This window comes from Gavia stellata, chromosome 1, assembly GCF_030936135.1.
Source record: "Gavia stellata isolate bGavSte3 chromosome 1, bGavSte3.hap2, whole genome shotgun sequence".
NCBI classification, from domain to species: Eukaryota; Metazoa; Chordata; class Aves; order Gaviiformes; family Gaviidae; genus Gavia; species Gavia stellata.
In genome coordinates this window covers 25,758,859-25,785,186 of record NC_082594.1, presented here as the reverse complement: position 1 = coordinate 25,785,186, position 26,328 = coordinate 25,758,859, and the positions used below count along the sequence as shown (strand labels likewise).

The window sequence follows — 26,328 nt, the reverse complement described above, 5'->3', positions numbered from 1 at the left end:
ACTCTTAACACAGTAGAAGCTGCTACCCTGCAGCCAGAGGATGAGCTCCTGCTCTGGATGCGGGAGCCAGAGCCCCCTCCACCAGCTGCCTGTGGTACCCCCTGGGGAGCAATGCTGTGGGGTGTCAGGGCTCCCCAAAGCACGGGGCGCAGCCTGCACGAGGCTCGCATTCCGCACGAACAGTCAGAGGCTTCACAGTGTTCAGGAAGTTAATAATCAGTTATGAACTCAGAAGTTTTTAATGGCTTTTAAACTCAAATTTAATTTCACTTTCAATCACGTTGTGTCAAATTTAGCTTAAGATTAGGTGACAGGCAGTCAGGCTGAACTGCTGTTGCTCTGTACCTCTTCACTTTGCTTTCCTGCCAGCCACAGATGAATAGATTTACTTTTTTTAAAAAAAAATTTGCATAAAGGTAGGGGTGAGTGTGCTCAGAAGAAAATATCTGCATTCCTCAAAGCCTTTGTTATGTAAGTAAGCAAACAACACCGGTGTAAAATGCCACTGTGTGACATTTGCAGCACTAAATATCCAGTTTTGTGTTGGGCAGAAAATGTTTTTTTTCCTGATGCATTTTTAAGTTATTTTCTGGCTTTCCCTGTGACTAGAGAAAGGATGTTGGGGATGATAGAGAAACTGGAAAGTCTTTGAAGTTCAGATTGGCATCTATAAATCATACCACAGAATCATTAAGGTTGGAAAAGACCTGTAAGACCATCAAGTCCAGCTGTCAACCCAACACCACCATGTCCACTAAACCATGTCCCAAACTGCCACGTCTACACGTTTTTTGAACACCTCCAGTCATGGTGACTCCACCACCTCCCTGGGCAGCCTGTTCCAATGTTTGACCAAACAGCCTGTTCCAATGTTTGAACCTGAGTCAATCCATCAGAAATTATTTTCCCCCAGGCTAGATTGGTGGGCATCCCTGTGGTTTTCGATTCTGCTTTTTTTTCTTTCTTCTGCAATGTGGGTCGTAACCAGCTTCTTAGGATTGTCTGAACATTTTTATTTAGTATACTTAGTGGCTGTGCCTTCAAACGTCTCTCTGATCTCTTCCTCTGGCAGACTGTATTTTATATGGTTTTCAGTCTGTTTTACTAAAAGCATTAAATGGAGTGTTGACAAGCATTTTGTGGTTTATGGCTTGATCAGCATAGGAGATGGGCATTCATTGGACTCCTCTAGGCAGAAATATCCATAACATGACTGTTGGTGGTTGCTGGGGACGGACCTGACTGGTCTGTTCCTCCAGCCTCCCCAACAAAGGGTTACTTTCTTCTAAGAACCTTATAGAAAACTTATTTTAAAGGTGCCTTGCAGAGTTGGACTTCAAAATTTCAGAGAGTCCAGACTGTTGCCCCCACACTTGGAGCAACCATTTTTAAATGGGTGGGATTTAATCATAGCCTCTGTCACATCTTTTTTGCTCCTTTTCCAGAGGAGAGACTGTTTTACACACGACTCGTGATGGGATTTTTGCATTTAAACATTTTTTGCCTTAGTTTGAAAGGGTGTCTTACTGCACGCTTTCTCTTGCTAGGTGCTTTCATAATTAAGTATCTCACGCTGGTAGCAACTTCCAGACTGTCCCTCTGCTGAAGTGAGCTATCCTGAGTGCAAGCCTAGAGTTAAACAGAAACAGCTCTGTTCTCTTAACTCCTGTGATCTTACATCAATTCACCAGTTATTATTTCCTCTTGTCAAATGAAGCAATAGCAAAGCTTTGAAATGGCATTGCGGCTTTTCCAAAGAACAATTTCCCTCTCCTTCTCTCGCCTCCTTCTGCCTTTCCCTGTATATTTGATAGTACATCAGCTTCCTCTTGAAATGATCCCAGTAGAGCACTTCAGCTATTTCAGCTGGGGGTTTTCTGAAGGTATTTTTTAAAAACTAGCTTCTACAGCAGAGTTTGGTTATAATGAAGGACAATAAAAAAAATCCTTCTGCCTTGGAGAGCCAGTCTTATGCTCACTAATGCATGTGGTAAACTCTGTGCCTGGAATATCCCCACTGGATTCAGTCAGTGGTATTGTTTGCACACACCGAGTTACGCACCTGTGTAAGTGCTTGCAAGGTGATGGCTTTAAATCTCACTAGAAGCTAAAAAGATATGCATTGCAGTGCAGTAGAGACTAAACCAAGACAACTCACATTCATTGTCTTTTTTTTTTTTTTATTATCTGTGTTTCTAAAATGGCTGTTATTTAGCAACATATATAACAAAGACAACAGCGATGGTCTTCCAAAGAATTCCTTCACCCCACTCCCATACTTATCAACACTTTGATCTAGGCAGGATATTCAGGAAACTTGCGGTCTGGGCAATTTCCCAATGATGCTGGGTGAATATCTGATATGACAGAAGACACCAAGGGCTACAGGATTTAATCCTAGCACAGTTTTTCGGATTAATAAATGACATACATAACCAAAACCCTTCCAGGCTTAGTTTCTTGCTGTTACTGCAGGATGGAATGTGGGCTTAGTCTGCTCCAATGTTTCTGTTTGATGTAATTTCCTAGGAAATCACAGAACAATAGTCTTTTGAGTTGACAGGATTTTAAATGCTTATGAGTTTGAAAATAAGGACCAGGTAAGGACTGTACCAGGAGTCAGATTAATGGCCAGCCTGCAGTGCAGATATCTTGAGTGAGGTGCTGTCATTGATACCTTTGGCTCAGAGGAGAACTTATTGTGCATGGAGTTCTTTGCAGCATACGAGTGGAGCAGGAGCAGCCTGTCTTGGTGGCCCAAATCTTCACATAAATCAATGGCAATCCTGGCGTGGACAGCATATGTTCAATGAAGTTCACAATTTTCACAGCCTTTCTGTACAAAGCTTCATGGTGGACTGAACAATGACTTAGGATGCAGTAGGCTATTCACAATATCACAGGGTTTTCCTGGGGGCATTGCTAATACCAGTGTACCATGCCAATCCAGAACAGCTGAAAAAAAAGGATGCTTGGAAAGATTTTTGTTCACAGTAACACATGGTGTCAATGAATTGTGCAATGGGAAGTCTGTAGGCATGGATCTTTCTGGGTGCTAAATGAAGTGGAGGAGAAATGATGCCCCTCAGAGTTTTTGTTTCAGACTGAGCAGCTTTTGGTATTCATCATCATTTTCAGTTGCTGTTTTTTAAGATGTGTCTGTAAACAGAGGACTTCTTAGAAAATATCTTTTTCAAGGGTAGACTGAAAAAGAGAGGAAGACTTTATGAAGCAAAAGTTAACAGCTTCCAAAGTATAACAGTATGAGCAAGTTAATAAACATTGAGTGGTAGGTCATAAAATTCCTTTCAGATTTATATAAGAAACGAATACATTGTATAAAATCAAGGAATAGATGACATTTCTTCCTTTAAAAGCCTCAGCAATTTCTCTTTAATGGCAACATAGTATTTGGAAATACTATTTCCTAAATAAACAATGTCATACTGCTTAACTTAAGGAAATGTACTTTGGTAATAAGAATTTCAGCACTTGTTTGTCTCCCTTCCCTTTCTGTAGGACAGTTGCACTGACTTAAATGAGTTAGCCTAGCCTTGGTTGTGATGGAGAAGGAGGCAAGCCAACTCAAGAGGGACCATGTTCATAGTGTATATGAGAAAATTGCTCCGTACGTCAATGACACACGCTACAAAGCATGGTCAAAGGTGCAGCAGTTCATTTCAGAGCAGGAACCAGGCAGCCTGATTGTTGTTATTGGTGAGTGCCATTGTTTGTCACATTGCTAATGACAGTCTAAGTATGTACTCTATCAAGCAATATTTGTGGCAGTAGAATTTGGAGCTTGTGAATCAAACTGGGGAATCAAAATGGCCAGACTCACTATCAATTTTGCCTCCTACTTTGCTCCACCATTCATAGGTACATGAAGACAATTTGACTTTTCCCAGTATCCAGTAGGTCAACTAAACTGAAGCACTAAACTGAAGCTAAATTAAGATGTCGTTAGTGGATGCTAATATTGTGTATTGGTATGATAATTCTGGAATTTGAAGTCTTGTTTAGCTCTTAGAACATGTATTGTGTGTGGCAAATTTGAAGCAAGTATCATGACACCATCCTGAGTGCTTTGGGGAACAATGTGTGACAGTTTTTAATTCCCCAAAGGTCTGAAAATGTCTAAATGGTATGAGGGAAGCCTCTGTACTGGCTTCAGCACTTGCACCAGAAGTGGATGCATGCTGGTTGCCCAAATGACATCTGGGCATTAACTCATCATTTCTACATGTTTAGGCTAGACTTCTAAACAGCTTTTTGGACCTGTAACACTTTCCAGCAACACATACATGTAGTCTCCCCACTATAGCATGGGAACGTTCATGAAAGAGAAAAATGACTGAGGGTTGGGCTAATCACACTAACTTTTTGGGTGTTGTTCAAATTTACCATATACTTTTCCCAGTTTATCACAGTCTAAATGCTGCACATTATATTCCTACCAGAACTTGGCAGATTTTGCAGTGTTTTTAATGTGAACAAATAAAATGCCTACAAAGAACCAGCACATAGAATTTTTAGCGATGTCACAGTCTTTGGACTTTGTTAACACTGTAATTTAAGCTCAGGCTTGGTTCCTGGGCTTTGGCCTGCAGAGGCTGCTGGCATGCTTTTGTGGTGTCTGTGGCCAGAGACAAATTTCATGTGATACACAATCAACAAGAGCAGTGCCACGGGGCTGGAGAGGAGTCTATCTGCAGGGCTCTTCTCTGCCTCGCCAACCCTGGGAAGCAGCCTCTGGTGTTGGATTACAGGAAATCTATTTAGTAGCTGTTGTTTGACTTATACTGGAGTCTTTCCCTCCAAAAGTGAAAACCAGAAAAAGTCCTGGAGTTCTCTTCCAGTCAGACCTCCAGGGTAGTCCTCTTTCTGCTCTTTCTCCTTGGAAAACGAAGTCTAATATTAGCCACCTCTTCTCAGCTGGGAAGGACTGAGAGAGCTCCAGCTTTTCCCTGAATATCTTTCCTTCATTCGTGGGAGATGGGATCAGCAGTTAATATTAGACAAGCAGTTACGAGCAGATTTCTATCTGCAGTTCAGCAATGATTCATCTCCCTTTCAAATGGCATAACAGGTTGATGCAGCTGGGAGGCTCCATACTGAACATAGGGACCCAACAGTGTTTCAGAATAGGTGCTATGGGATGACTGTAACCTAAATATAGGGACTTAAATATTTGGAAGGCTCCAAAATAACTATAATTTTTTTAAAAAAGGAATTAGAGCTAAAATCTGGGCTCTGACCCAAGCTTGATGTTTGATGTAAGCATAGCCATAAACAGGATGTGAACTAAGGTCTACACAAAGTACAGGGTATTATGCTAACCCAATGCATTTACCTCCCTGATCTTAATCTGAACTGTGATTTTTATGATCAAGTTAGGTTTTTAAAATTAATAATCTACTTTAAAACACACTTTGTGTTAAGATCCAGATAATTCTGCAAACAAATTATCAAAAATTTAGATAAGATCTGTTTTACTGCTGACATTAAAATTGTTTTTATCTAAAGATGTCTGCCTTTATTTCAACACAAGAAGTATTTCAATTTGGGAAGATGTAAATTTCTGTGTTGCAGGCTCCATTATGAAAAGGAAACTGCGTGGAGATACCAGAAAAAGAAACTCCACTGTTGTCATGGTGACAGCAATTAGCAGCAGCTAAAACAGCAAACAATGGATTTAATAGTTTGGTCTAATAGTGACTTAATTACTTAGCAGTCTAGTTTGTCTATCAGCATTTCAATACACAGGAATAATTCAATGCTGTGCTCCCACTACATGACGCTTTCATTTAGCATTTTGAGTCTATTACAAGCAGAACTGCAGTAGCATCATTACCATAAATATTTTTGGTTCCGTATGTGGTGCGAAGGCCAAGGTAAATGCTCTCTAGCAATCCCACTCGAACACCTCCTGTCACGCAGCAGAGAGCCTGCTAGACAGAAAGGAGCAGTCTGTGCTCATTGTACTGTGATGGTAAAAAATAACCTGAATTCCACTGCAATTGTATCATCTCCTTTAAAATGGGTGGAGAATTTCAAGCTATTAGGCCAGCCAAGGGCGTACATCATGGCTTATGTCAGGAACACATTTTCTTTTGTACAAATACCAAATGTCCGCCTTTCTTTCTCCTCCTCATTATTTCTTCAGGCTGCAGAAATGGCAAATACCTTCACATCAATTCTCAAGTCTATAAACTGGGTTGTGACTACTGTTTCCCGTTGGTGGAATCAGCATGAAATGAAGGCCATGAAATAATGGTATGCCATAGCTTGTATCTTCCTTATCGAAATGAGTGCTTTGATGCTGTCCTGTCCATTGCTGGTCAGTTCTGCATTCTGCCAGTGTCTGTAGGTCAGACCTTTAAAGGGTCTAAAGCATTTAGTCTCTTCGAGGTTTGGGGTTTTTTTCAACGACCAACAGAATATTTTGGGGTTTGTAGATGAGGTAAATCTATATTAACACAAGAAATGTATATTATTGCAAACTCAGTGAAAAACTGCAAAATGGGTAAGTCACACAGATGTGAGCTGTTTTATTCTGGTCCAAGCACAACTAAAGTACAATGTACAGAACAGAAAAAGAGCACCTTATTTTTGCTTTATGACATGGCAGAAATTTGAAATGTTGGCTCTATCAGGAGGACAATACAACAAAACTTGCTTAGGGACACTGGGCGTATTCAAAGCTCAGTATTAAATCCTTCTGCACCTTTCCAAATGCTGTTTTTGCTTCCATACTCCATGGTTTTTCAGCCAACACAATCATTTTTGTGCTGATGAGAATGACCATGACACCGATCCGGCTGAAAAGTAACCAACAAAAAGAAAAGTTGCTTTTAGCTGAATCAGTTACCCATTGTTTCACTGCAGAGAGACCTCTTTCAGCAAAAGCAGGGGATAATGCAGAGAAAGATCAAGGAGCCGATGACAAAGCAAGCAGAAGTGCTTGTTTCAGTGGCACTGCTGCCTTAAAATGTTCATCAAATAACCCCAGATTTCATTTCTTGTAAGATTTTTCCTTTTTGTTTAGTTGCCCTTTTCAATGTAACTTAATGATGGAGAAACTTCCCGTCTTTGCCACTTTTAAAGCAGACATTGAATAGTAGCTTTAGCCTTTGCTTTTTTCTCTTTTAGATTTTGAGGGTTCTTTTGTTTTGGAAGTCTTGAAATTATTCAACCACCTTTTAAAATTTAGGTCTTAAGCTTATACTGATCAAAAGTTGGACATTACTGTAAAAAAAAAACAAATTACAGTGCTCAGCAAACTTGATTTTCCTTTTCTCAACCAAAGGAGTGTGAAGGTCTCTAAGCCTTGTTAAATCAAAGTGAAATGTTAATACCTCGCATCTCTTGAAGTTAGTGAGTAGCCTTACACAGCCTCTTCTCCATGTCGCAGGTGACATTTCTTTAAGCCCTGAAGGACTTTACTTTTCAAGTCCAGGTCCACATCATATAATTTGACATTTGATGGAAAGTTGAGATTGCATTATTGTCACTGGCACATCATTGTACGGGGCTGTGAACCGTGCTCAGCTACACCATCTGAGAATCTTTCAGTCATGATTTAAGAAACGTGACCAATAGCTAACAGTCCTTATTATTGGGTTTTCACATCCCTTGCCCAGATGGAGTAACAATCATCATGTGCCCAAAGGTCATTTGGCATTCTCTGGAAATCCAGTGTAAGGAAGTGAAGAACAAGGCAGATTTGTTGAAAAGAGTGTGTAGCAACGTTCAGAAGTTGTGTGACTCAGAGTCTGTGCCCCGGGAGTCCTTGTGAACAGCCTGCAGAAAAGCAGAGTAGCTGGCCTGAGGTTGCTGCTGGAGATGCGTAACTATAGACCTTCCCATCCACAGCAAGCTGAAAGCCCTGTTTGCATGGCTGCTGTGAGAGAAGCTAGAATCGGTGAGAAATCCAGAAGGACACTTGGGCGACGCGTAGAACCGCGTGGTTATGGACTGTGGCCCTTTCAGCACTATGATATGGCTGTAAATTACAAAGTTATTTCTGTTACAGCCTTTACCATCACAGATCATACATGAACCGTAGCAATGATCATGTTTGTTTATTATTGCTGAAAAATACGGTTCAGATGCATTATAAAGCTTCAAATAATAAGTTGAATTATTATATATACTAGTATATAGTATAATACTAGTGTAGTACATATACACTATAGTTTGAGTAACCATGTGTTCTCTTAATCTTCAGGAGATTGCCTCAAAGGAGGCAAGAAATTTCTGTAGGTGTTCTAAAGCCAGGTCTGTAGTAGGAAATACTGGCAGAAGAGGAGTGTCAAGCCTAACTTGATGATTTTCCCTTGTACTCAACACCTATTGCATATGCATATATAATGAAGGATTTTTGCCAGTTCCATAGAAGGAATAACCTATACTGACAAGAAACAAATCTAGACATGATATATGAGCAAAAGTTTAGAATATGCTGCTTTCAAATGCTTAACTGTCTGTTCAAAGAGACAAATTTGCCCTGTGAGTGTGCAATTCATTCCACAATGTTTTGACTGCCTTAAGAAAGAAATCATATTCACTTTCCCAGTGTATTCATAGCACAAGTTTATTTGAGGTTTAGTATCACTGAACAACAGAAATCATCCGCTTTGCCGTATACTGATGGCTTTGTTATTGTTAGCATGATGAAGCCATTCCTGTATTATTGAAATAAGTAGGATTTCTGCCACTTGCAGTAATGGAAAGAGGACTGGCACTCATGTTTCCACTTTGGCTAAGGAATTGTTCGAAATCATAATGCAGGAACTGATTTTTAGCATGGCTTTACCTCTGTCAAGGTGGCTTTCTCCTTTGTATGGAAAGGTCATGTTCTGTGTTAATAAAATCTTGTATATGCTGAGCTCTTGGACTCTGAGATGGGCAAGGGATAAGAAGCAGCTTTTTCTATTAGTTTAGATAAGTAAGTTCTTTCCTCCAAATGCAAAGCTGAAGACATCACATTTTCCTCTCCTATTAGGAATCAGATGCTCAAGTCAGTAAAGTTATTTTATATTACTGAAATATCTGATCAGACTCTTCATCCCAGTGGGGAAAAAAGGGCTCCTGGAGTGAAGAGCATCAAATGGCTTTCCTCAGTGTTAATACCAGTATGTGAAAATTAACTTCACTTTAATCAGTGATCTTTTAGTCATGTGGTAATTTAACAGAGAAACTGAGGAGAACCTAAGGGACGTAAACCTGTCTAGTCCTCTAATTTACACTGTCTGAGAAAATGGTCTGTGTAATTGCAAATAGTATAATTCTTAAAGTTTACAAGGTGGAAGAGTCTCTTGGGAAAAAAAGAAGTCCAGATAAGAGATCCGGGAGAGTTTCCTTACTATGTAAGGTTCTATCTTTATGGTAAAAATTAATGAGACACTGAGCAAGAAGAAACCAAGTGTTAGTATCAGATCATATCAGTGTAGTTATATTGCACTGTTGTGCCAATTAATATGGCGCAACATTGCAATGCCATCATGACATAGTTTCTTTAACCCATAAAGAAACCTCATATTTCTGTGCAACCTTGGTTATTTCTGTATAACACTGAGTTTTGTCAGATAGGTATATCATCACTACCTGCCAGTTCTCCTAAATTCTGTTTTTCCTAAGGATCAACCGGGATTACATTCTAACAGGTTTTTAACTTTTTCCAACAAAAAGGCACTGTGGTCAGAAAATTACATTCCCTAAAATAAGCAATATTAAAGGCACAACAAGCAACCTGTCCCAGTGGAAAGCAGAGTATAATGAGGTCTGGTATGACAGTATCAGGAGCTCTTTGATGCTCTTTGATAGAAATTGAAAAGAAATCATCAAAAACCATGGCTATCAATAATTATAAGGAATGATGTGAAGAACCAAAGTCAGGATGGCTACAGCATAACATGAATTAGAACTAGGGTAAAGTTTTATAAAAGCATACAAAGCAAGAGGAAAACAAAAAGGAAAGAAGAGCAAATAACAGATGACAGGCAAAGCTGAATTTTTCTTTGATCTTTACAAAAAGTTAATAGTAGTCATCAGTAAGTTAGTAGAGTTTTAACCAAAAGACAGGAGTTCAGACTATAAAAAGGAAATAACGTCTTAAAGAATATTTAGATAAATTAGGTTAGAGAAATTGTTAGGAAATCATAAAATTAATCTTAAACTACTGTGAACTAGCAGATTATCTTTAAGATCTCCAGCAAGTGAAGAAAAGCAAACATAAAACTTGTTTCCAAAAGAGAGAGAAAGGACATCAAGAGGAAGCCAGCCTAACTTAGATTTATGCAAGGACACTAGAATAAATAATTTAAATAATCTAATTTAAATAAAATAAATTATTTAAACCTACAGAATACTAACGTAATGGGAAAGAGCCAGCATGTATTTGTCAGGAGCAAGCCAATCTGCTTTCTGTCTTTGACAGGGTAATCATCCCAATAGACAGGGTAGCAGGAGAAGACATGATATATCTTGACTCTCATGTCATTGTTGCAAGTAAAATAAGTAAATAGAGCTAAGAACATGGAAAAAAAAATTCTCAAAATGGATCAGTGGTTCACTATCCAATCAGGACACATTTCTAATGGGATGCTCTTGGGACACACCCTACATCTGTTTCTATGCAAAATTTTAATTAATAACTTTGATGGCAGGCTAGCGAGCATACGCAACATTTGTGAATGGCTCCTATGTAGGAAGAGTTGAAATTATTTTGGAAGATGGGATTTGACATCCAAATGATGGAGAGTTGTCTGAAATCAACAAGAAGAGATACAGAAACCATCGAGAGGGACATAGCATGCTTGGGAAGGAAACGTTCAATGAACAAAGGGAGAAATAATGGCCAGGCAAGATGGACCACAGGCCAAATACATGTGAACAGTGTCACGCTATTATAAAACCAGGCAAATACCTGCCTGGGATATGGTAACAGAGCAGTTTCATGGAAGGCAGAAGAATGAGTCACCCTCCTGCGCTTGGTACTTTTTTGATCCTAGGTGGAATATCATATCTGCTTTTGGGGACCATGGCTTCCAATGTTTGCAATCAATATGGAGACATTTTAAATAACTGAGGTTTAGAAAATCTGAATTATTAGAGAAAGCTGAAGGAATTGGGTTTGTTTAGTCAAGAAAGAAAAAAAATAAAAGACTGAAGGAAACATAATAGTTTTCAAATCATAAATTATTTTTACAGAAAGCTGGTCTTTATTTGATGTAGGAAGAAAAAAAAATAATCATCTTACCCTGCAGCAAAGGTTATTTACCTCAGATGTTAAAAGGCTTTTAAGAGCAGGTTAGATCTATTTGGGTTACATTTGGGCCAAGTGTTTAATTCTGCCTTGGAGCTGGAAAATGAACGACCTCTATTTTTCTGCATCTATTTTAATATAAAGGCCACCTGGCCTTTTTGAGAAAAATCCATTGACTCTTTTATAACCAGTTGCTGCCTAATGTTTAATACGGATCTTCTCAGAGTGGTGAACTCTCTCCCCTGATGGAAGTGAGAGGTGCAAAATACTAACAAAATCTGAACCTCGCAAGAGCTCTCAGAGACAGAGGAGAAATGCCACCCATAGTGGAATTTTCTGGTTTCAACAAGATGACCCACAGAGTACCTCTGCTCCTTCTGAGGCATCTGCAAGACCTGATTTCAGTTTCGCTCTCACCACTGTTAGTGTTTTATTTAAAGCGAATAATACAGTTATTTCTAAGGTAGTAATCACAAATTCTTAGCGATGTGGAGAAGCTCCATAGGGCAGTGAGAGCCTGTGGTTAACACCTGCAGGCTTTATCTGTCATTCACGCAGTTGCTCTCACTGGGCTTGTCAGCTGGCAGTCTTGTCTATCGGTGCAACTTTCACCAACAGCGAGAGGCCTGATTTCTATCATCTCACTTAATTAAACCAGAAGCTTTGTGTTCCTTGCATTGGTATTTTCATGCAAGTTATAACTGATTTATCAAAAATACCCTAAGTTTATTTCCAGTGGATGATACATAGTTATCTCAGGATTGGGTCAGGTCAGAAAACTTGACTCTCTTTTTTTTTTCTTAGAAAAACGTGCATCACAACAGAACGAGCTCTACCCCTTATGGTCCCTTCTATTGCTCCAAGTTACTGGAGTGCAGAACTGGTGCAAACTCCAGATACACCCTTATATTAAGTTTAATCTTCACAGTAGCAGCGAGCAGCCTGCTCAGCATTTTTAAATGTAATCATTTATTCTAGACCACAGTCGGCTATCTGTGGTCTTATCACTGTCATTGTGTTGACAGTATATCTGTTTTAAATCTTACCTACATGTTCTTAACAACGTGTTACCTGGTTGCAAGGTCTTGACCAGCTGTTGGGTGTCATTAAAAGAGGTGACAGCTTCTCACCGGCTGCACAACTTGCTCATGTACGGCTGTTGTCCCCTGCTCTTTCGGGGTGCAGAGCAATGCAGCTGTGATTTTGGAAGGAGGGGTGGCTGAGCAGCTTCCACATGATGGTTTTGGCAGGTTTGTGCTGTCACCCAACAGCAGGCTCCTGAGCACGGGGTTTTCACTCTGTACTACCAAAAGCTTATTCTGCTGACAAGTAAGACATTGAGAACAGTGTACAGGCACCTGAGCTGGATGCACATTTAAACCTTCTTCACTAAATAAAGGTCCCTAGTGCCAAGGTCTCTTTTGGGGCTGGTGTCTGACAGAGCATTGCAGAGATTTTGCTTTTTTTTTTCTTCCCAGTGCAGCCAAGTCCTCAGAGCATTCACCCAGAAAGCAGGAGAGCTCGATTCCCCTCCTTCCTCAGCCGGAGGGGTTTCAAACCCACATTTCCAATACCTGGGGACATGCCCTGGTCCTCGAACACCCAGCTGCATTGGGTGGAGGAAACCACCACCATCCCTTGGAACCTGCAGCCAAAAAGCCCAAAGGAGATGAAAGAGAAGCCTAATCCTATAGCCCAGCACATGGGAGCACACCTGGGAGGGAAGGAAAGAAGGCAGCTGCCTGCATTGTTTCCTCTATATGCAGCGACTGACTAATATAAAGTGTACAAGCAAGATTAAATGTTGCTTGAGAGCAGACTGAGTCAGCTCCAAGAGCCCACCGGGTGAACCCCAGAGGTTCTGCATCTGGCGAAACTAGGGCAGCAGGTCCAGGCAGAGCCCTGCTGCTCTGGGTGGGAAGAGGGGAGGAGTAATTCAGGCCTCGAGCAGGTGCCTCAAGGATGGCGCGAAGCAAAGGAGGGGAACGGCTTGAAAAGAGCTGCTCCACCTGACCTTATTTTATTACCCTCTTCTGCTGGCTTTAGCTCTAGGTGTCCCCACTTCTATGCTGCTGTGACAAGCATTTCAGAGTTGTCTGTAATATAAATGCAGAAGTAATCCCGCTGAAACCAGTGTAGCTAGTCAGATGCTTAAAATTAAGCATATAATTATATTCCTGAATCAAGTCTTTAATAAGTTAATTAAATTTCTTAATTATAATGATTTTTATAAAGGCTGCATCCTCATTTGCTAATGCTAACCATAAACATGGGAAAATTAAAGAAGGAACAAATTTTCCAACCTAAGTAATTAATAAGTTATGTTTTAATAGGAAAAAGTTTATAATGGAAACACTGTTTGAAGTTTACTCTGTAATTCTTTTAAATAATTCTTTGGTATAATAGTATTTTTCTTCCCCTTTTTATTTTTGATACCACCATAATGAAAAGAATAAAATCATATTTAACTTAGAATCATGCCTTCTATATATGTTCCAATTGTTCCTATTATTAGAGCTGACAAGATAAAGTGACATCTGAAGTGTATATACAGTATATACAAAAGAGTCTCCAAGATAAAGATTCTGTGATCCTTAAATACTTTCCAAATGTCTCTGAAGGGATTTAACTTCAATAAAGAAACTTGACAGAGAAAGGCAATTTCTGATTACACAGATTTCTTTTTGCCATTTAACAGGGTTGAAATTGAATCACTGACCTAAAATACTAATTTTGAAAATTACTTCTAAAAAAAAATTCAGACAAAGTTGTTGATGCTTTCAGTTTTGTTCTCTGCAGACAGCTGGATGACTCAAAAACGTATCTTGCATTGTCTGCTTGTTCTAAATAATCCCTTTTAGTAGGATTAGTCATAGTATTAAATTAAGAGAAGGAGGAATTAATTATATTCTTATGAAATGAAGAAGGGAAGAATCTTTGAAATGTTCTCCTTTCCTCCTCACCCCCTCCCTTTGAAATCTAAAATTGCATTATGTATTTTTCAGTTATGGAAAATCTTTCAATCTTCGATTTAAACAAAAGCAGTGGGAATGAGCAGTACATGGCACAAAATTAATTTGGATTGACTTTTAGGTACACTAGGGGAATGTATGGCCAAAATGAAAAGGAATGCTTGATTTATAACAACTGTTAATCCATGAAGCAAGGCCTTGCTGCTGCAAAGAGCTGTCAGGGGTTTTGGACAAGCCCCTGTGCTCACCCCAAACAAATATTTTTGTGATTAGATTTCTTTTTTGCAATGGTTTGTTTGGATGTTTAAAAAATTGAATGTGGTCCTACTTGCCTCATCACCATGGCGTGGTGTTGGTCAGTATGATAACAGTATAATGTTCATTAAAGCCCTTTCTGTAGTGAATTTAACGATTTTTTCTAGCGTTTGTTACAAGGGTTACATAACAGCTAAAAAGCTCTGAATATTCTTCTGTGGAAAAAAGTATGAGGATAAAATTCTGGAAGAAACAATAGTAGGTAGACAGCTACAGGGGAGAGCAGTGTAATAATAAGGATGTATCACTAACTCTCTGATAAACTTGGGGAAAATGACCACAGGTTATTAAGAGCGATTGCAAGGGCTGTGAGAGCAGAAAACACAATATTGAGAAACTGCAATTATCCATATGTAGGTTGTGTAAATGATACACAGGGGCTCAAAGCCTCTTGGAAAGATTAATCTGAGAACCCACAAAAGGGAAACAACTCTTATTAGTCTGAAACGGTGCATCAGGTCCACATTACTAAGTAATTGTGAAAGAACCACATTATTTCACTGCCCGTAATGTGACTGTAATCGAACCTCCTGCTAGGAACAAAAATGCGGTAAAAAAAAATCCACTGCATAGAAGTTTACTGCCAAAAAGGAGGAAACTCTTAAGGGAAATTGGAAGGGAAAGCCAGAAGGGTAAAATGCTAGCAGACGAGTGGGGAAAGTGCTGAAAGACTCAATGTTGAATGCTTAGTGTAGGTGTATGGCACGTGTAAAAAAAAAAAAATTCAACAGATTCCTATGTAATTTATAATTACAAATTAAATGAATAGGCTAGTGATAAAATTTGCTGGTGACATAGAGTTATTCAGGATTGCTGATGGCAAAGACTTGCAAAAAAAAGTCTCATGTGAAACTAATGACTGGGTGCAAAATTGCAGGAAAGTACTTGTGGATAAATGCTAGGTAATGTGCATAGAAAAAAATAACGTAGTGTACAGGCACAGTGGTACCCTCTATTCTTGTTCAGGAAAGAGATATTGAAGTTATTATCAGACTCATTTTCATTGCCCTGAAAAATATTAGCTCAGTGTTCAAACCTGGTCAAAAAAGTATTCAAATATTAAGAACAAAAATGAAAATCCAGAAGAATGGTAGAAGATAAATACCTGGTGCATTCATATCTTGAATACTGCAAGAAATTCAGGTTTTCTCCATCTCTGGAAGGATATAGATGTACTAGTAAAGGTCCTTATAATGATCAAAGATGCAAACTGTTTATGTATGAGGATAGATTAATGGGCTTGGGCCTAATAAAAAAAGTATCATCATAAAAGTATCATAAAAGAAATGTATACACCATACTGCTCCTGAGGGAGAGGGAGATAGCATCCTGGAACCCACAAATTATATTAAATTAGTGAATATGTGGTTTCTTACAACAGGACAACCACAGGGAAAGATTTAAAACAGAAGGAACCATTTTTCTAAAAAATATATAATTAAATTGCAGATTCCTTTGACAATGTGAATTTGTGTAATCAGAAAAACAAGTGAGTCCAAGAAAGTATCCATGGAGCACAGATCCATCATTGGCTATTAGATACAAGCTCCGGCCTGTGGCTGAGGAAGCCCTTAGGCTGCCGACCGCAGGAGGAAAGGGCAGACAGCATCACTCTTCTTCCCTTCTTTCTTTCCTGAACATCTGGTCCTGACTGCTGCCACAGCGTGGTGCTGGAGGGATGTTTGGTCTGACTCAGAATGTGTTTCCTCTGCCCTGATACGGTTTTTACCACCTGCAAGCTTCTGTATTTATTGTAATTTAGGACAAAACTAATTTTCATTTAAAGTACCAGTCATGACAAATGCACTTTCAAGCATGTGGACCCTTTTTTTATAGTGTCTGGATGGTGAGAAATCACCTTAAAATATGTTGAACAGCTAGTGAAATATTGTTCTAGGGGTGTAGCACTGAAAGGCTCCAAGGAGACCTTATTGTGGTCTTTCAGTGCTTAAAGGGGGCTTGTAAGAAAGATGGAGAGAGACTTTTTACCAGGGCCTGTAGTGACAGGACAGAGGCAACAGTTTTAAACTGAAAGAGGGTAGATTTAGATTAGATACTAGGAAGAAATTTTCTACAGTGAGGGTGGTGAGACACTGGAACAGGTTGCCCAGAGAAGTTGTGGATGACCCATCATTGGAAGTGCTCAAGGCCAGGTGGGATGGGGCTTTGACAACCCAATCTAGTGGAAGATGTCCCTGCCCATGGTAGAGAGGTTGGACTAGATGATCTTTGAGGGTCCCTTCCAACCCAAAACATCCTATGATTCTATGAAATATCACCCCCAGTGCCATCTACTTGTCAGCATGAGAGGAATTGCAGGAGAGGCAGATCTGAACCATTTCCACCGGAGGGGAGGGAAGCAGGCTCATGTCGCTGCTGGGCTGCAATCAGGCCCTTGGTGAGTGTTTGCGCCTCACTGGCAGTTAACGTGAGCCGCTCCATCTCTGAAACGGCACCTTTACTGCACATTACAGATTGTTCAGTTTAAACACAGTTTCAACATACAAGGAATTTGATGTCAAGGAAAAGAAAGGAATGATTTTTTGTAAGCCACCTGCTTTAGGTGAATGTGGCTGCGTGGTGATCTTGGAGCCTGACAGGTTTGGCTTTGATTAAAAACAATCATGTGCAATAATTGCGTGATAATCAGTGATTTCAGGATAGTGTGATGTTGCCCTGTGCGGATGCTCTGTTTCCTTGAGTTATGCATTTTTAAATTGAATACATCACTCACAGCTTTTAAAATTATCATCTGACAAATTTTTCTTGACAAGACTAAAGTTTTGTTCAGTGTGAGATTTTATTAAATTTTTATTTTGTAATGATACTTGATGCCTTTTTAATTAAAAAAGCCATAATGTTTCAATGTCAACGTTTCGACTAGTGCTAGAGGACCTGAGCTTTTGGAATTGATTTCTGTTCATCTCAAACAAGTGAAACCTGCAGGCAGAGCAGCTGAATAACTAAATGTTAAAAGACCCTATTTCTTCAAAGCTTGCCTTTTGATCCTCACATTGCTGCTGAGGCTCTGAATGCATCATTCATTGCAGGGAGAGTGTGTTCCTGTCTCAGCTGGGTTGCATGCTGTTATTCTTTTAATTGTAAAGTGTCCTTTTTCTCAGGCAAAATGGATCTGATGGTGAATGGCCGCCCTGACAGACACAGAGAGGCTGCAGATACAGAGCTTCTGCTAGCATTTTCTATACTTACGTTTCTAGAAGGAATCGAAAGCTTGCACCTTTTTTTTTTCTCCTTGAAATATCTGTTATTTTTCTGTGGAAACCAACACCTCAACAGCTTAACCAAAAACTGGTTTATCGTTGTAACCTGAAGTGGTATGTGTAGAAATATCTGCCCAAACTGGCACAGGCATTTTCACTGAGGAAAATACAAGGTTGGATAAATATCACTAATTCTGTTGCTTTTCATTTTCAGCATCTTTAATATGTGCCCTTTCCAGCACTATTCCAGGATTGTATCCTATTCGTATTTCTCATGTAACATTCATTTGACGTAGCTGAAACTTTGCTGAAGTCCCTGCTGTGCAGCAAGACCTGATAAACCTCCGTGTCTATTGTGAATTGCTCTAGAGCTGCGTGTTCTGAGAGCAGGAGACAACCTGCAGAGCTGCCATTTGGTAAATTCCTGCCAAATCTGGAGAACAACTGCTGTTTTGGGGGCAAAAATTTTTATTGAAATGAGAGTCAAATTTAAACTCAGTTCTGACGCAAGCAAAGCTGTGCTGCTCGAGTTTCGCCATCATAACGATGAGGTGCTCTCCATGCCACGCGTGTTTGTGTGGTGGGGGGGGTTATCAAGCAAGAGTAGGATTATCGTGATAAATGCTTGTTAATAGCAGAAGTAGACAAATGCTAATTGACTAAGTGTCTTTCACCCATATGCTGATGATTTAAATGCATCCCAGGCTGATAGTGACTGTTCATTTTTCCTGCTCTGTTACTGATGTCTGTCAATAAAGGAGGAGAAATGGTCAGGCAGTTTTAACCTAGTCCATTTTTAACAGATATCATCAGCAGGATCACTAGCACGGCTGTTGCAAGGACCATGTATGGCCTGGGTCTTTCAGAAGTGCTTTTTTCAGGCTGCAGATGAGCATTAGGTGAGGGTAAAGAAGTTGCTTTGCCACTGACCAGGTGGTAGCCTTTCATCGAGAAAACAAGACTGTTGTGTTGTTTATTGCCAATCTGAAAGATGCCACTTGTTTCAACATTTCTAAATTCTGCTGTGTTTTTAAAATAAGTGAGCATATTATGAACTCTTTTCACATGTTAGAGATAGTACAATAATGTGTAGCACAATGGAAGATAAATGATGTATTCCTGTGGTGCAAACCACTGACTGCCAGTGTGTCAGAGCCTGTCCCTGTCCTTATATTCTGAATTCATTTGTGCCTCGAGGGATACTTATTCACCTTATCTGTTCTGTTCTAGTGATTCGCTATTTTTCAATGGAAGAGAGGCACATGAGAGCAATAAAAGAGGTGGCCCGCATCTTGAGAGTAGGAGGCCAGATAATGATATATGTGTGGGCAATGGAGCAAAAACAGAGAAGATTTGAAAAGCAAGACGTCTTTGTTCCTTGGAATCCTCACCTCCTTCCTGCTCCTCGGGTGAGCCTCGCTCACATGGAGGACAAAAATCAATTCTTCACAAGGACAAAGAGCTGGCTTTAAACCAGCCCTGTCATAAGTTGGATGGGTCTTCAGAGGTACACAGGACAGCAAGGAGCCCATCCTGTGGAGGGGAGAAAAAAGCCCCGCGCACAGTGTTAGAGAAATCTCTGAGATGGTCTCTGTTCTCAGGATCACTTGAATCGGTATTAGATGTGGGTGATCAGTGGCACCAAGAAGAGCTCATTAGATACTGCAATTACAGTCTTCAGCTGAATTAACTAAACAGAGAAAAAAAAATTGGAAAAAAACAGAAAGCATGGCTTTCTGAAACATGCTTTCGACTTTTTTCTACATTGCAAACCAAGTTTTTAAAATACAGCTTTTGAAGTGGCTGTTAAACCTGTGCTGCCCATGTCATGCTGCTCAAAGCCTTTCAGAAGTTGCTATTCAGAATTAGGGCAAGCAACTATACAGCTCCCTATGGCTCCAGATACTCTTCACAATTGCAGCAGAGTGTGTTTACCTGACCTGATTTCACAGCAGAAAGAATTAGCTGTCAGACAACAACTTAAAATAGACCACCACCCAAAGCAAGGAGCTTTCTGCCAACCTCAGAACAGAAGGAGAACAGGCTCTTCTCTGTAGAAAGCAGACATTGAGCGTGCCCTGGCCACACAGAGCTGGCAGCAGATGGGTCCTGGTGGGGCCTGGCTGAGGTACTACCATGTTTTAAAGAAGGGGAATTGGCTGAGCTGATAGAGCATCATATTCCTGAGCTACATATTACTCATTCATACTTTGACTATGCCAATTGGTGCATGATTGCAGAAAAGACTGAAGTGTGGAAGATCTAGGGGAAATTTCCTTATTGAAATGCACAAAGAATACTTAGGGGCTTTCTTCCTTTTGAAAGCTCAGTGCCTTTGAAAATCTTTCCTGAAGCTTTTTATAGTCTTGGGTTTGTTTTGAGGGAGAAGGGGACATATAAGGAGGAGACTGCTTTGAAACTCTCAGGTTCTGTGACTTTGTTTTCTTTGATTTTGTTCTTAAAATACATCTCTATTGAAAATTTTTTTTTCTAGAGTTATTATTTAAGACTGAGCACATTTTAGCACACTGACCCCTTTTCATAAACATCTGCCAGCTGTGCTTTGTTGCTTGAAAACAGGTAAAATACAACTGGAGGGTGATTGCTGGATTATTTTTTACATGTGCATTAAAAGTCTTTGTTATTAATTTATAACTATATAATCACTTGTGTCAACTTTTTATTTTAAAATTTATTGTACTCTGCCACTTGATGTGACATAACACAGGAAGAAATGGAAAGATGCATTATTTTATTATAGTTCTTTGTCAGCCTATAGGATACCTCTAGTCATACTAGACAGACAGTGTTTTATAAGAATTACTAGGTGTATAGAGCTCTCATGGCAGAGACAGTAACTCATGACACTGATGTAGTCTAGAGATCTTTTTCATTGCCTTGTAGCAGGCACAGCCAAGAAAGAAAAGAGACATTTGCCTCCATATATACCACTACATGACACCCCCCCCCCTCAAAAAAATAGTTTTAAAAGTGAACTTGACATGTATGCTTAAGCCTGGATTGCTCTTTTTCCCTGTCACAAAACTAGGACGAGTCAGAAGGATTTAATAACTCATTTAAATCTGTATAGTGAATGAGCACAGCACAGAAAAGTGTTCCAGTGACTGCTAGTCAACTGAGAAAATATTTATTAAGAGCAGCATGCAATACTAATGCTTTTATCTACAGCTTTGCCTTTGCAAAGAAGATCAGATTCATTGTCCGATTTTTACAGATAAAGAAACTGAGGTATGTAACTTTGCTTAAGGTTGCAATGTAGAGTAAATATTTGGAAGAAAAACAAACAAAAATTCCAAGCAACATGGCTGCTTTGCTGATGACTATTTATGTCCTAGGGAGGTCTGCCCGTAATTTTACTTCCTACCTTTGTTTCTGTGGATTTGTGAATCAGCAAGTCAGAGATCAAACTTGTTTTCTGAGAAATAAGCCCTTGCGTATTCTTTATATGTCTCTCAGTATCATGTTTTCCAACATAGCATGGAACTGTACAGTAATCTGAACTTTTTAATGCAGCTTTAATTCAATTTGGATATAATATCTGTAATCACATTTCCTTTACTTCCTCCCATGGAGTTCACGTCAGCGGTATCGTAGTACATCTTGTATTTTCAGGTGGAAAAGCTAGAGGGGCTAATCAGTCTCCTCCATCTGCAATGACTGCCTCTGCAGTGCTCCTTTTTTCCCCCTAAATGTTAGTATCGTTGTGCAAATGAAGAAAAGAATTTTCACTCACAAAATGTTGCTGCCGTTCTGACGACACCATTCCCTTCATTTTGTACACTTGTTCCATCACCACAAGGACTTGACAGTATCTCCCTATTTTTCAGTGCAGCTTCAGGTTGCGCTAAGCAGCAGCAGCAGCACATTACAGCTCTGAGCCTCTCCATCATGCCTGCGCCTCGGGTTCAACAGGCTGTTAACCCACACAATGCACCAGAAAAATACCTTTGATCATAGCTGCCAGTCCTCGCCCTCAAGCACACCTGATGTTTAGTTTTCCTGGAAACAAATACAGGTATTTTAACTGAACCTGACTAGTCCTCTTGGAGGGTTTTAGCCTGCTCCAGCATGCCCTGAACAAAAGGTGCTCATCATCTCCAGTTCTTCCCTAGGGTGCAATGAGTCGTTCTCCTAATGCTGATACCGCGGGTCTGCCTGCTCCTGGTCAGGTGTTCCCAAAAAAGATCCATGTCCCAGGGACAGTACTAGCCTAACTGGAAGGAGTTTTAATCTCTGGACAACTGTCAGTGGCTCTAAAAGAAACCCTCCCCTTCAACAAGGAGTTGATGTCCTTGTTTTGAATGAAACAAACTGCAAAGGCCCACTTCTTGTGTAGCAAAGTGCTGCCTAAGGCATGGGTTAGAGAGACCTGCTTCCACACACGATGGCTTCCACTCAGGACAGTTGCCTCGAGTACTTCCTGGGATCAGAGTAAATTCAGCCTCTTACAAAAAAAGCTGCCCCAGGACAGGGCCCTGACTATGCAGGGAAAGAAAGTAAAAACATGGATTTGGTTGGAAGGATCATGTATGAATACTGCCTCACATTTATGCATGTCACAAATGTTATAAAGCCATAAGCTCTATTTGAATTTCTCGTTGTGATCAGAATGTCAGTAGCAAAACCAGGACTGAGTTCATTCCTTCATTTCTGTATCACAGTCTGCATTTATAGTCCTCAGGGTAGGCGCTACCTTGTGCCAAGGCATATAGCAGGGAAATGCTCTGCGCTCCTGAGCCGTGCTTGGTCCTAATTTGTTTTCCACTTGTGCTCTCTGCTTTTCTGAGCTGGATTTTCAAATGGAAGGATACAATATTTCTGGCCTTGTTTAGGCATCTAGAATGCAGATCTCTAAATCTAGCTTTGTGCTCCGTATTGCCTGTGGAGTTAATGGCAAGAAATAGCCCCTTTAGAGGACAAATAATGAAATACACCTTGAGCAACTGTTTGGATTAGAGAGTTCACGTTCTGCACTGGCTCATCTCTTTCTGTGGCTTGTGGAAGTACAAAGGAATCATTTAAGTTCTGAGGATGGAAAAGAGGAGCACAAACAAAAGCAAAATCAGAGAGACTTCCCCCACCCCACCTTTTGGGCAAGCAGTGCTGCCTACATATCCCTATTTTGTAGGAACCATGCAGTAAAATTTATTGTTAAGCTGGGAAAAAAAAAGACAAAAAGCAGCAGCCTAGCTCAGCTCTTCTTTACAGCATCTGCCACTCTGAATTTATGGCCATTTGAGGCCTCACCTGTCCAAGGGACACTTTCAGAAAAGCTTCCAATGTCTGACACGATCTCTGATCTACCTATGATGATCATCTTTACAGATACTAATATTAATAAAGCCAATGTCTTCTCACTTTTTCTGATTTGCAGGTCCCTAAAAATTCCCCAGTGTCAGAGATTTCTTAATTTTCTCCACAGACAGTTGGTTTGCTGTTCCTAATTTCTTTCGTGGACCCCTTGGAAGTCATCTGAAACAACAAAGTCGGTACCGAGCCCATGATCGGGACGGTTGTCCGAGATTAATAACTCAATAACAACTAGTTCCTTATTAAGCAGGCATTCTTTAATACAGCGCTGGGCAACACTGGGGATTGATCTGTCACAAGTGCTCCAACGGGTTAGCAAAGCACCTCAGTTCGTATACAGAAAAATCATACATATTCATCAGATTTCTAAAAAGGGCAGTCTTATGTGGATGAGTTCCCGGAATTCATTTGCATAGTCCAAGCACGCGCAGTAAAATTAGGGTTAGGGTCTTTTCACCCTCCAGTGGTCGTTCATAGTCTTCCTCACACTGTCCGCTAGTTGAACTTCGGGCTTCCTTTCTCCATTCATGGTCATGGAATTGGCTCATCCATCCTTTGGCCTCGGAATGTTACAAAAAGGTCAGTTTGAACTAGTTCTTTGGCACTTATCTTGACACAAAGGTCCTGGGTCCCTGTTATCAATGATATACTCGGGAAGCATAATGAGCTACCTCGAGGCCCATTTGATCTTATCAGGAAGGGAGTTACAGGTCTTGAAACATCCTATTAGCAACTCTGCTCAGCAAATAACTAAAACTATGCAAGTAAAGCTTTTATGTATCTCAGTAGGGTCTCAGCCAGGGACGTCAGTGATTTAACCCTTCATTCACATCCACAGCCATCCGGGGATCCACGAGCACAGCCTGGGGTCCTCTGTTCAGTACTTGCCACGTTAAGCACCGTGCCATCAGGTCCCACACAGCCCATGTGAAGCTGGCATGGTAGCTCCAGCCAGTGCTGCTCACATCACTAGAGCTAAGACACTGTGAGCGTGTCAGTGTTTATCCTCCTTTGGCATAAACAGGTTTGATGAGTCTGAGTCTATCATAAAAGATTTTTGCCCACTGGGTAAGTGTCTTTCTTCTAATTGTCTGCTAATTGGCAAACAGCTAATCCCACTTATTATCAAAATTCCTTCTCCAGAGAAAACTCAGCCAAGAGTTTCATAAACCCTTTTCCCTCATCCCTTTTAATTTTGAAAATTGTTCCTAGTATTATTTGGTAGCTATCACCTAAGGAGGTGTTCTGTTTGAGTTAATCAGCTCCTGCAAGGTTATCTATGATCTATTTGAAAGTGCCTTAGACAGCATCTTTCCTTCTGTCTTAATTGGTAATTACTGACCTAAAATTGTCACTTACCATAGGCATTTGTACTGACCTCTCAAATTAAGATCACCCAGGAAATTAAAAGTGGAAGAAGCCTATTGGGTCACTTACTGTATCCTCCAAAGTGCATTTATTATTCATGGCAGGGAACCCAAGTGTAGGGTATTATTGAGAACACAGCAGTTAACTCGTCTTTGAAATGTAAATACAATTAATGAGTATACCTGTCTTCCCCCGGGATCTGTCCTTGTCTGCTTTGTCATTCTGAATTCTTTCCTTCTTCTCTTTGATGGGGCTCCTGATTTCCTTTCCTTCCTCTCACTCAAGACTGAAAACGACATTTTGCAGAACAATTCCAAGCAGGAAAAAGCACAGAAAATATTCCATGGATTTCTCAAAACATGTGCTCTACTAGCATGCCTTTCAGATCTCATTGCAACCAGGACTGTGCGAAGTGTCACCTGCATAATTTGGCACAACAAATCATTTGACATGAACATACTATTGCAAGTTTAAAAAAGAACACCAGCTTGCTTGCAATGAAAGCCCACACTGGCAACATTTAGCTATAGTGAAACTGTGCCATTCACTGGCTGTCACAGTCTTCCAACTAAAAGCATCACATTTAATAGAGCAAAGTAAGTTGTCCCAGGCAAAACCAGGAAAAATTATCTGGGGAAACACTGGGTTGGCCAAGAGAGGGAGTAGGACAGTGGGTCTCCATCTCTCAATCTTCAATTGCCCCATACCCAAACTCTGCTCTTTATAACTGTATACAGTGTCTTGAAAAGAGGTTAAAAATACCCAAGAAAGGCCTTTTAACAGTAAGCCTTGCCAGAGTTCCCATAGAGCCTTTATGGAAACCTGAACAGAAAGGGCACCTTCTACAAAACCAGTCTGGCTAGTAAAATGCAAGCTTCCTACTGATAGAGCCCAGCAGCTTTTTTTTTTTTTCCCCAGGAGCACTTTCCCTTCACCACCATATTCAGGTGACTCTACACAGCTTTGTAAATAAAAATTGAAAATGTCTTCTACTGCAGCCTGATGATCTACTACTACGTGTTGGAGCATAACTTCCCAAGCAGAGAAACGCTCCATTTCACATGCAGAAAGTTGAGCAGATGTGGGAAAAGGCCAACATAGCTGAGTGGGGATCTCCTGTCTGAGCTCAAATGTGTAAAGGAAATTTTTAGAAATTAGAAAATTAGGGAACTATTTTCCCTGTGAGGGCAGTGAAAAGAGCTGCCCAGAGGGATGGTGGATTCTGTGACCTTGGAGATACTGAAAGCTCAACTGGTGGGGGCTGAGCAACCCGGTGTGGCTGGACCTGCTGGGAGCAGAGGACTGGACAAGGTGACCTCCAGACATCCCTTCCAACCTACAGCACCAGAGGCAGGAGGCAGACCCTGTCTTTCACAGGAAAGGTTACTGATGAACTGTTATCCCAGGCAAGCCTTGCCGGCCACAGCCAAAGAGATGGGAAGGAGAACAGGTACATATTGGAGCCTGGGGGCAAAAAGGGGCAACTTTAGTGCCAGACTGGCAGAAAAGGAGGTGTAAGGAAGTTTAAGAGTAGGAAGATTTAAGACTGGTCGGAGGATTACAGCTACTGAATTTGGGGTGTCCTTGTTAAAAAGGAGCTCTGGGACACCAGGGAATAGAAGACAGCCGCTCTGGGTTGGGAAGCATTGTGCCAGGCAGGAGGACTTGGGCATTGGTGGCTGTAAAGCAGGACGGTTTGATGGACAAAGCAGCCTGGAGCTTCGGGGAGGAGAAGTGCTGGGGCTACCTGAGGATCCTGTATTTTAGGGCAGGGAAACATGCAGAAACTGTCTTTTCTTTTTCTGTTCTTGTTTCTTTCAATATCCACAGATATATCCCAGCAATCGTCCTC

General features: G+C 40.5%; 1 protein-coding gene across 1 annotated transcript; it reads left to right on the top strand.

Moving 5' to 3' along the window:
- Positions 1-3,563: 3,563 nt before the first annotated feature.
- On the top strand, positions 3,564-20,043 carry LOC104256635 (probable tRNA methyltransferase 9B). The gene is given in 5 exon segments (XM_009811137.2): positions 3,564-3,717; positions 6,167-6,340; positions 19,008-19,186; positions 19,868-19,913; positions 19,916-20,043. Coding segments are annotated over 5 exon segments (681 nt in total).
- Positions 20,044-26,328: the final 6,285 nt, after the last annotated feature.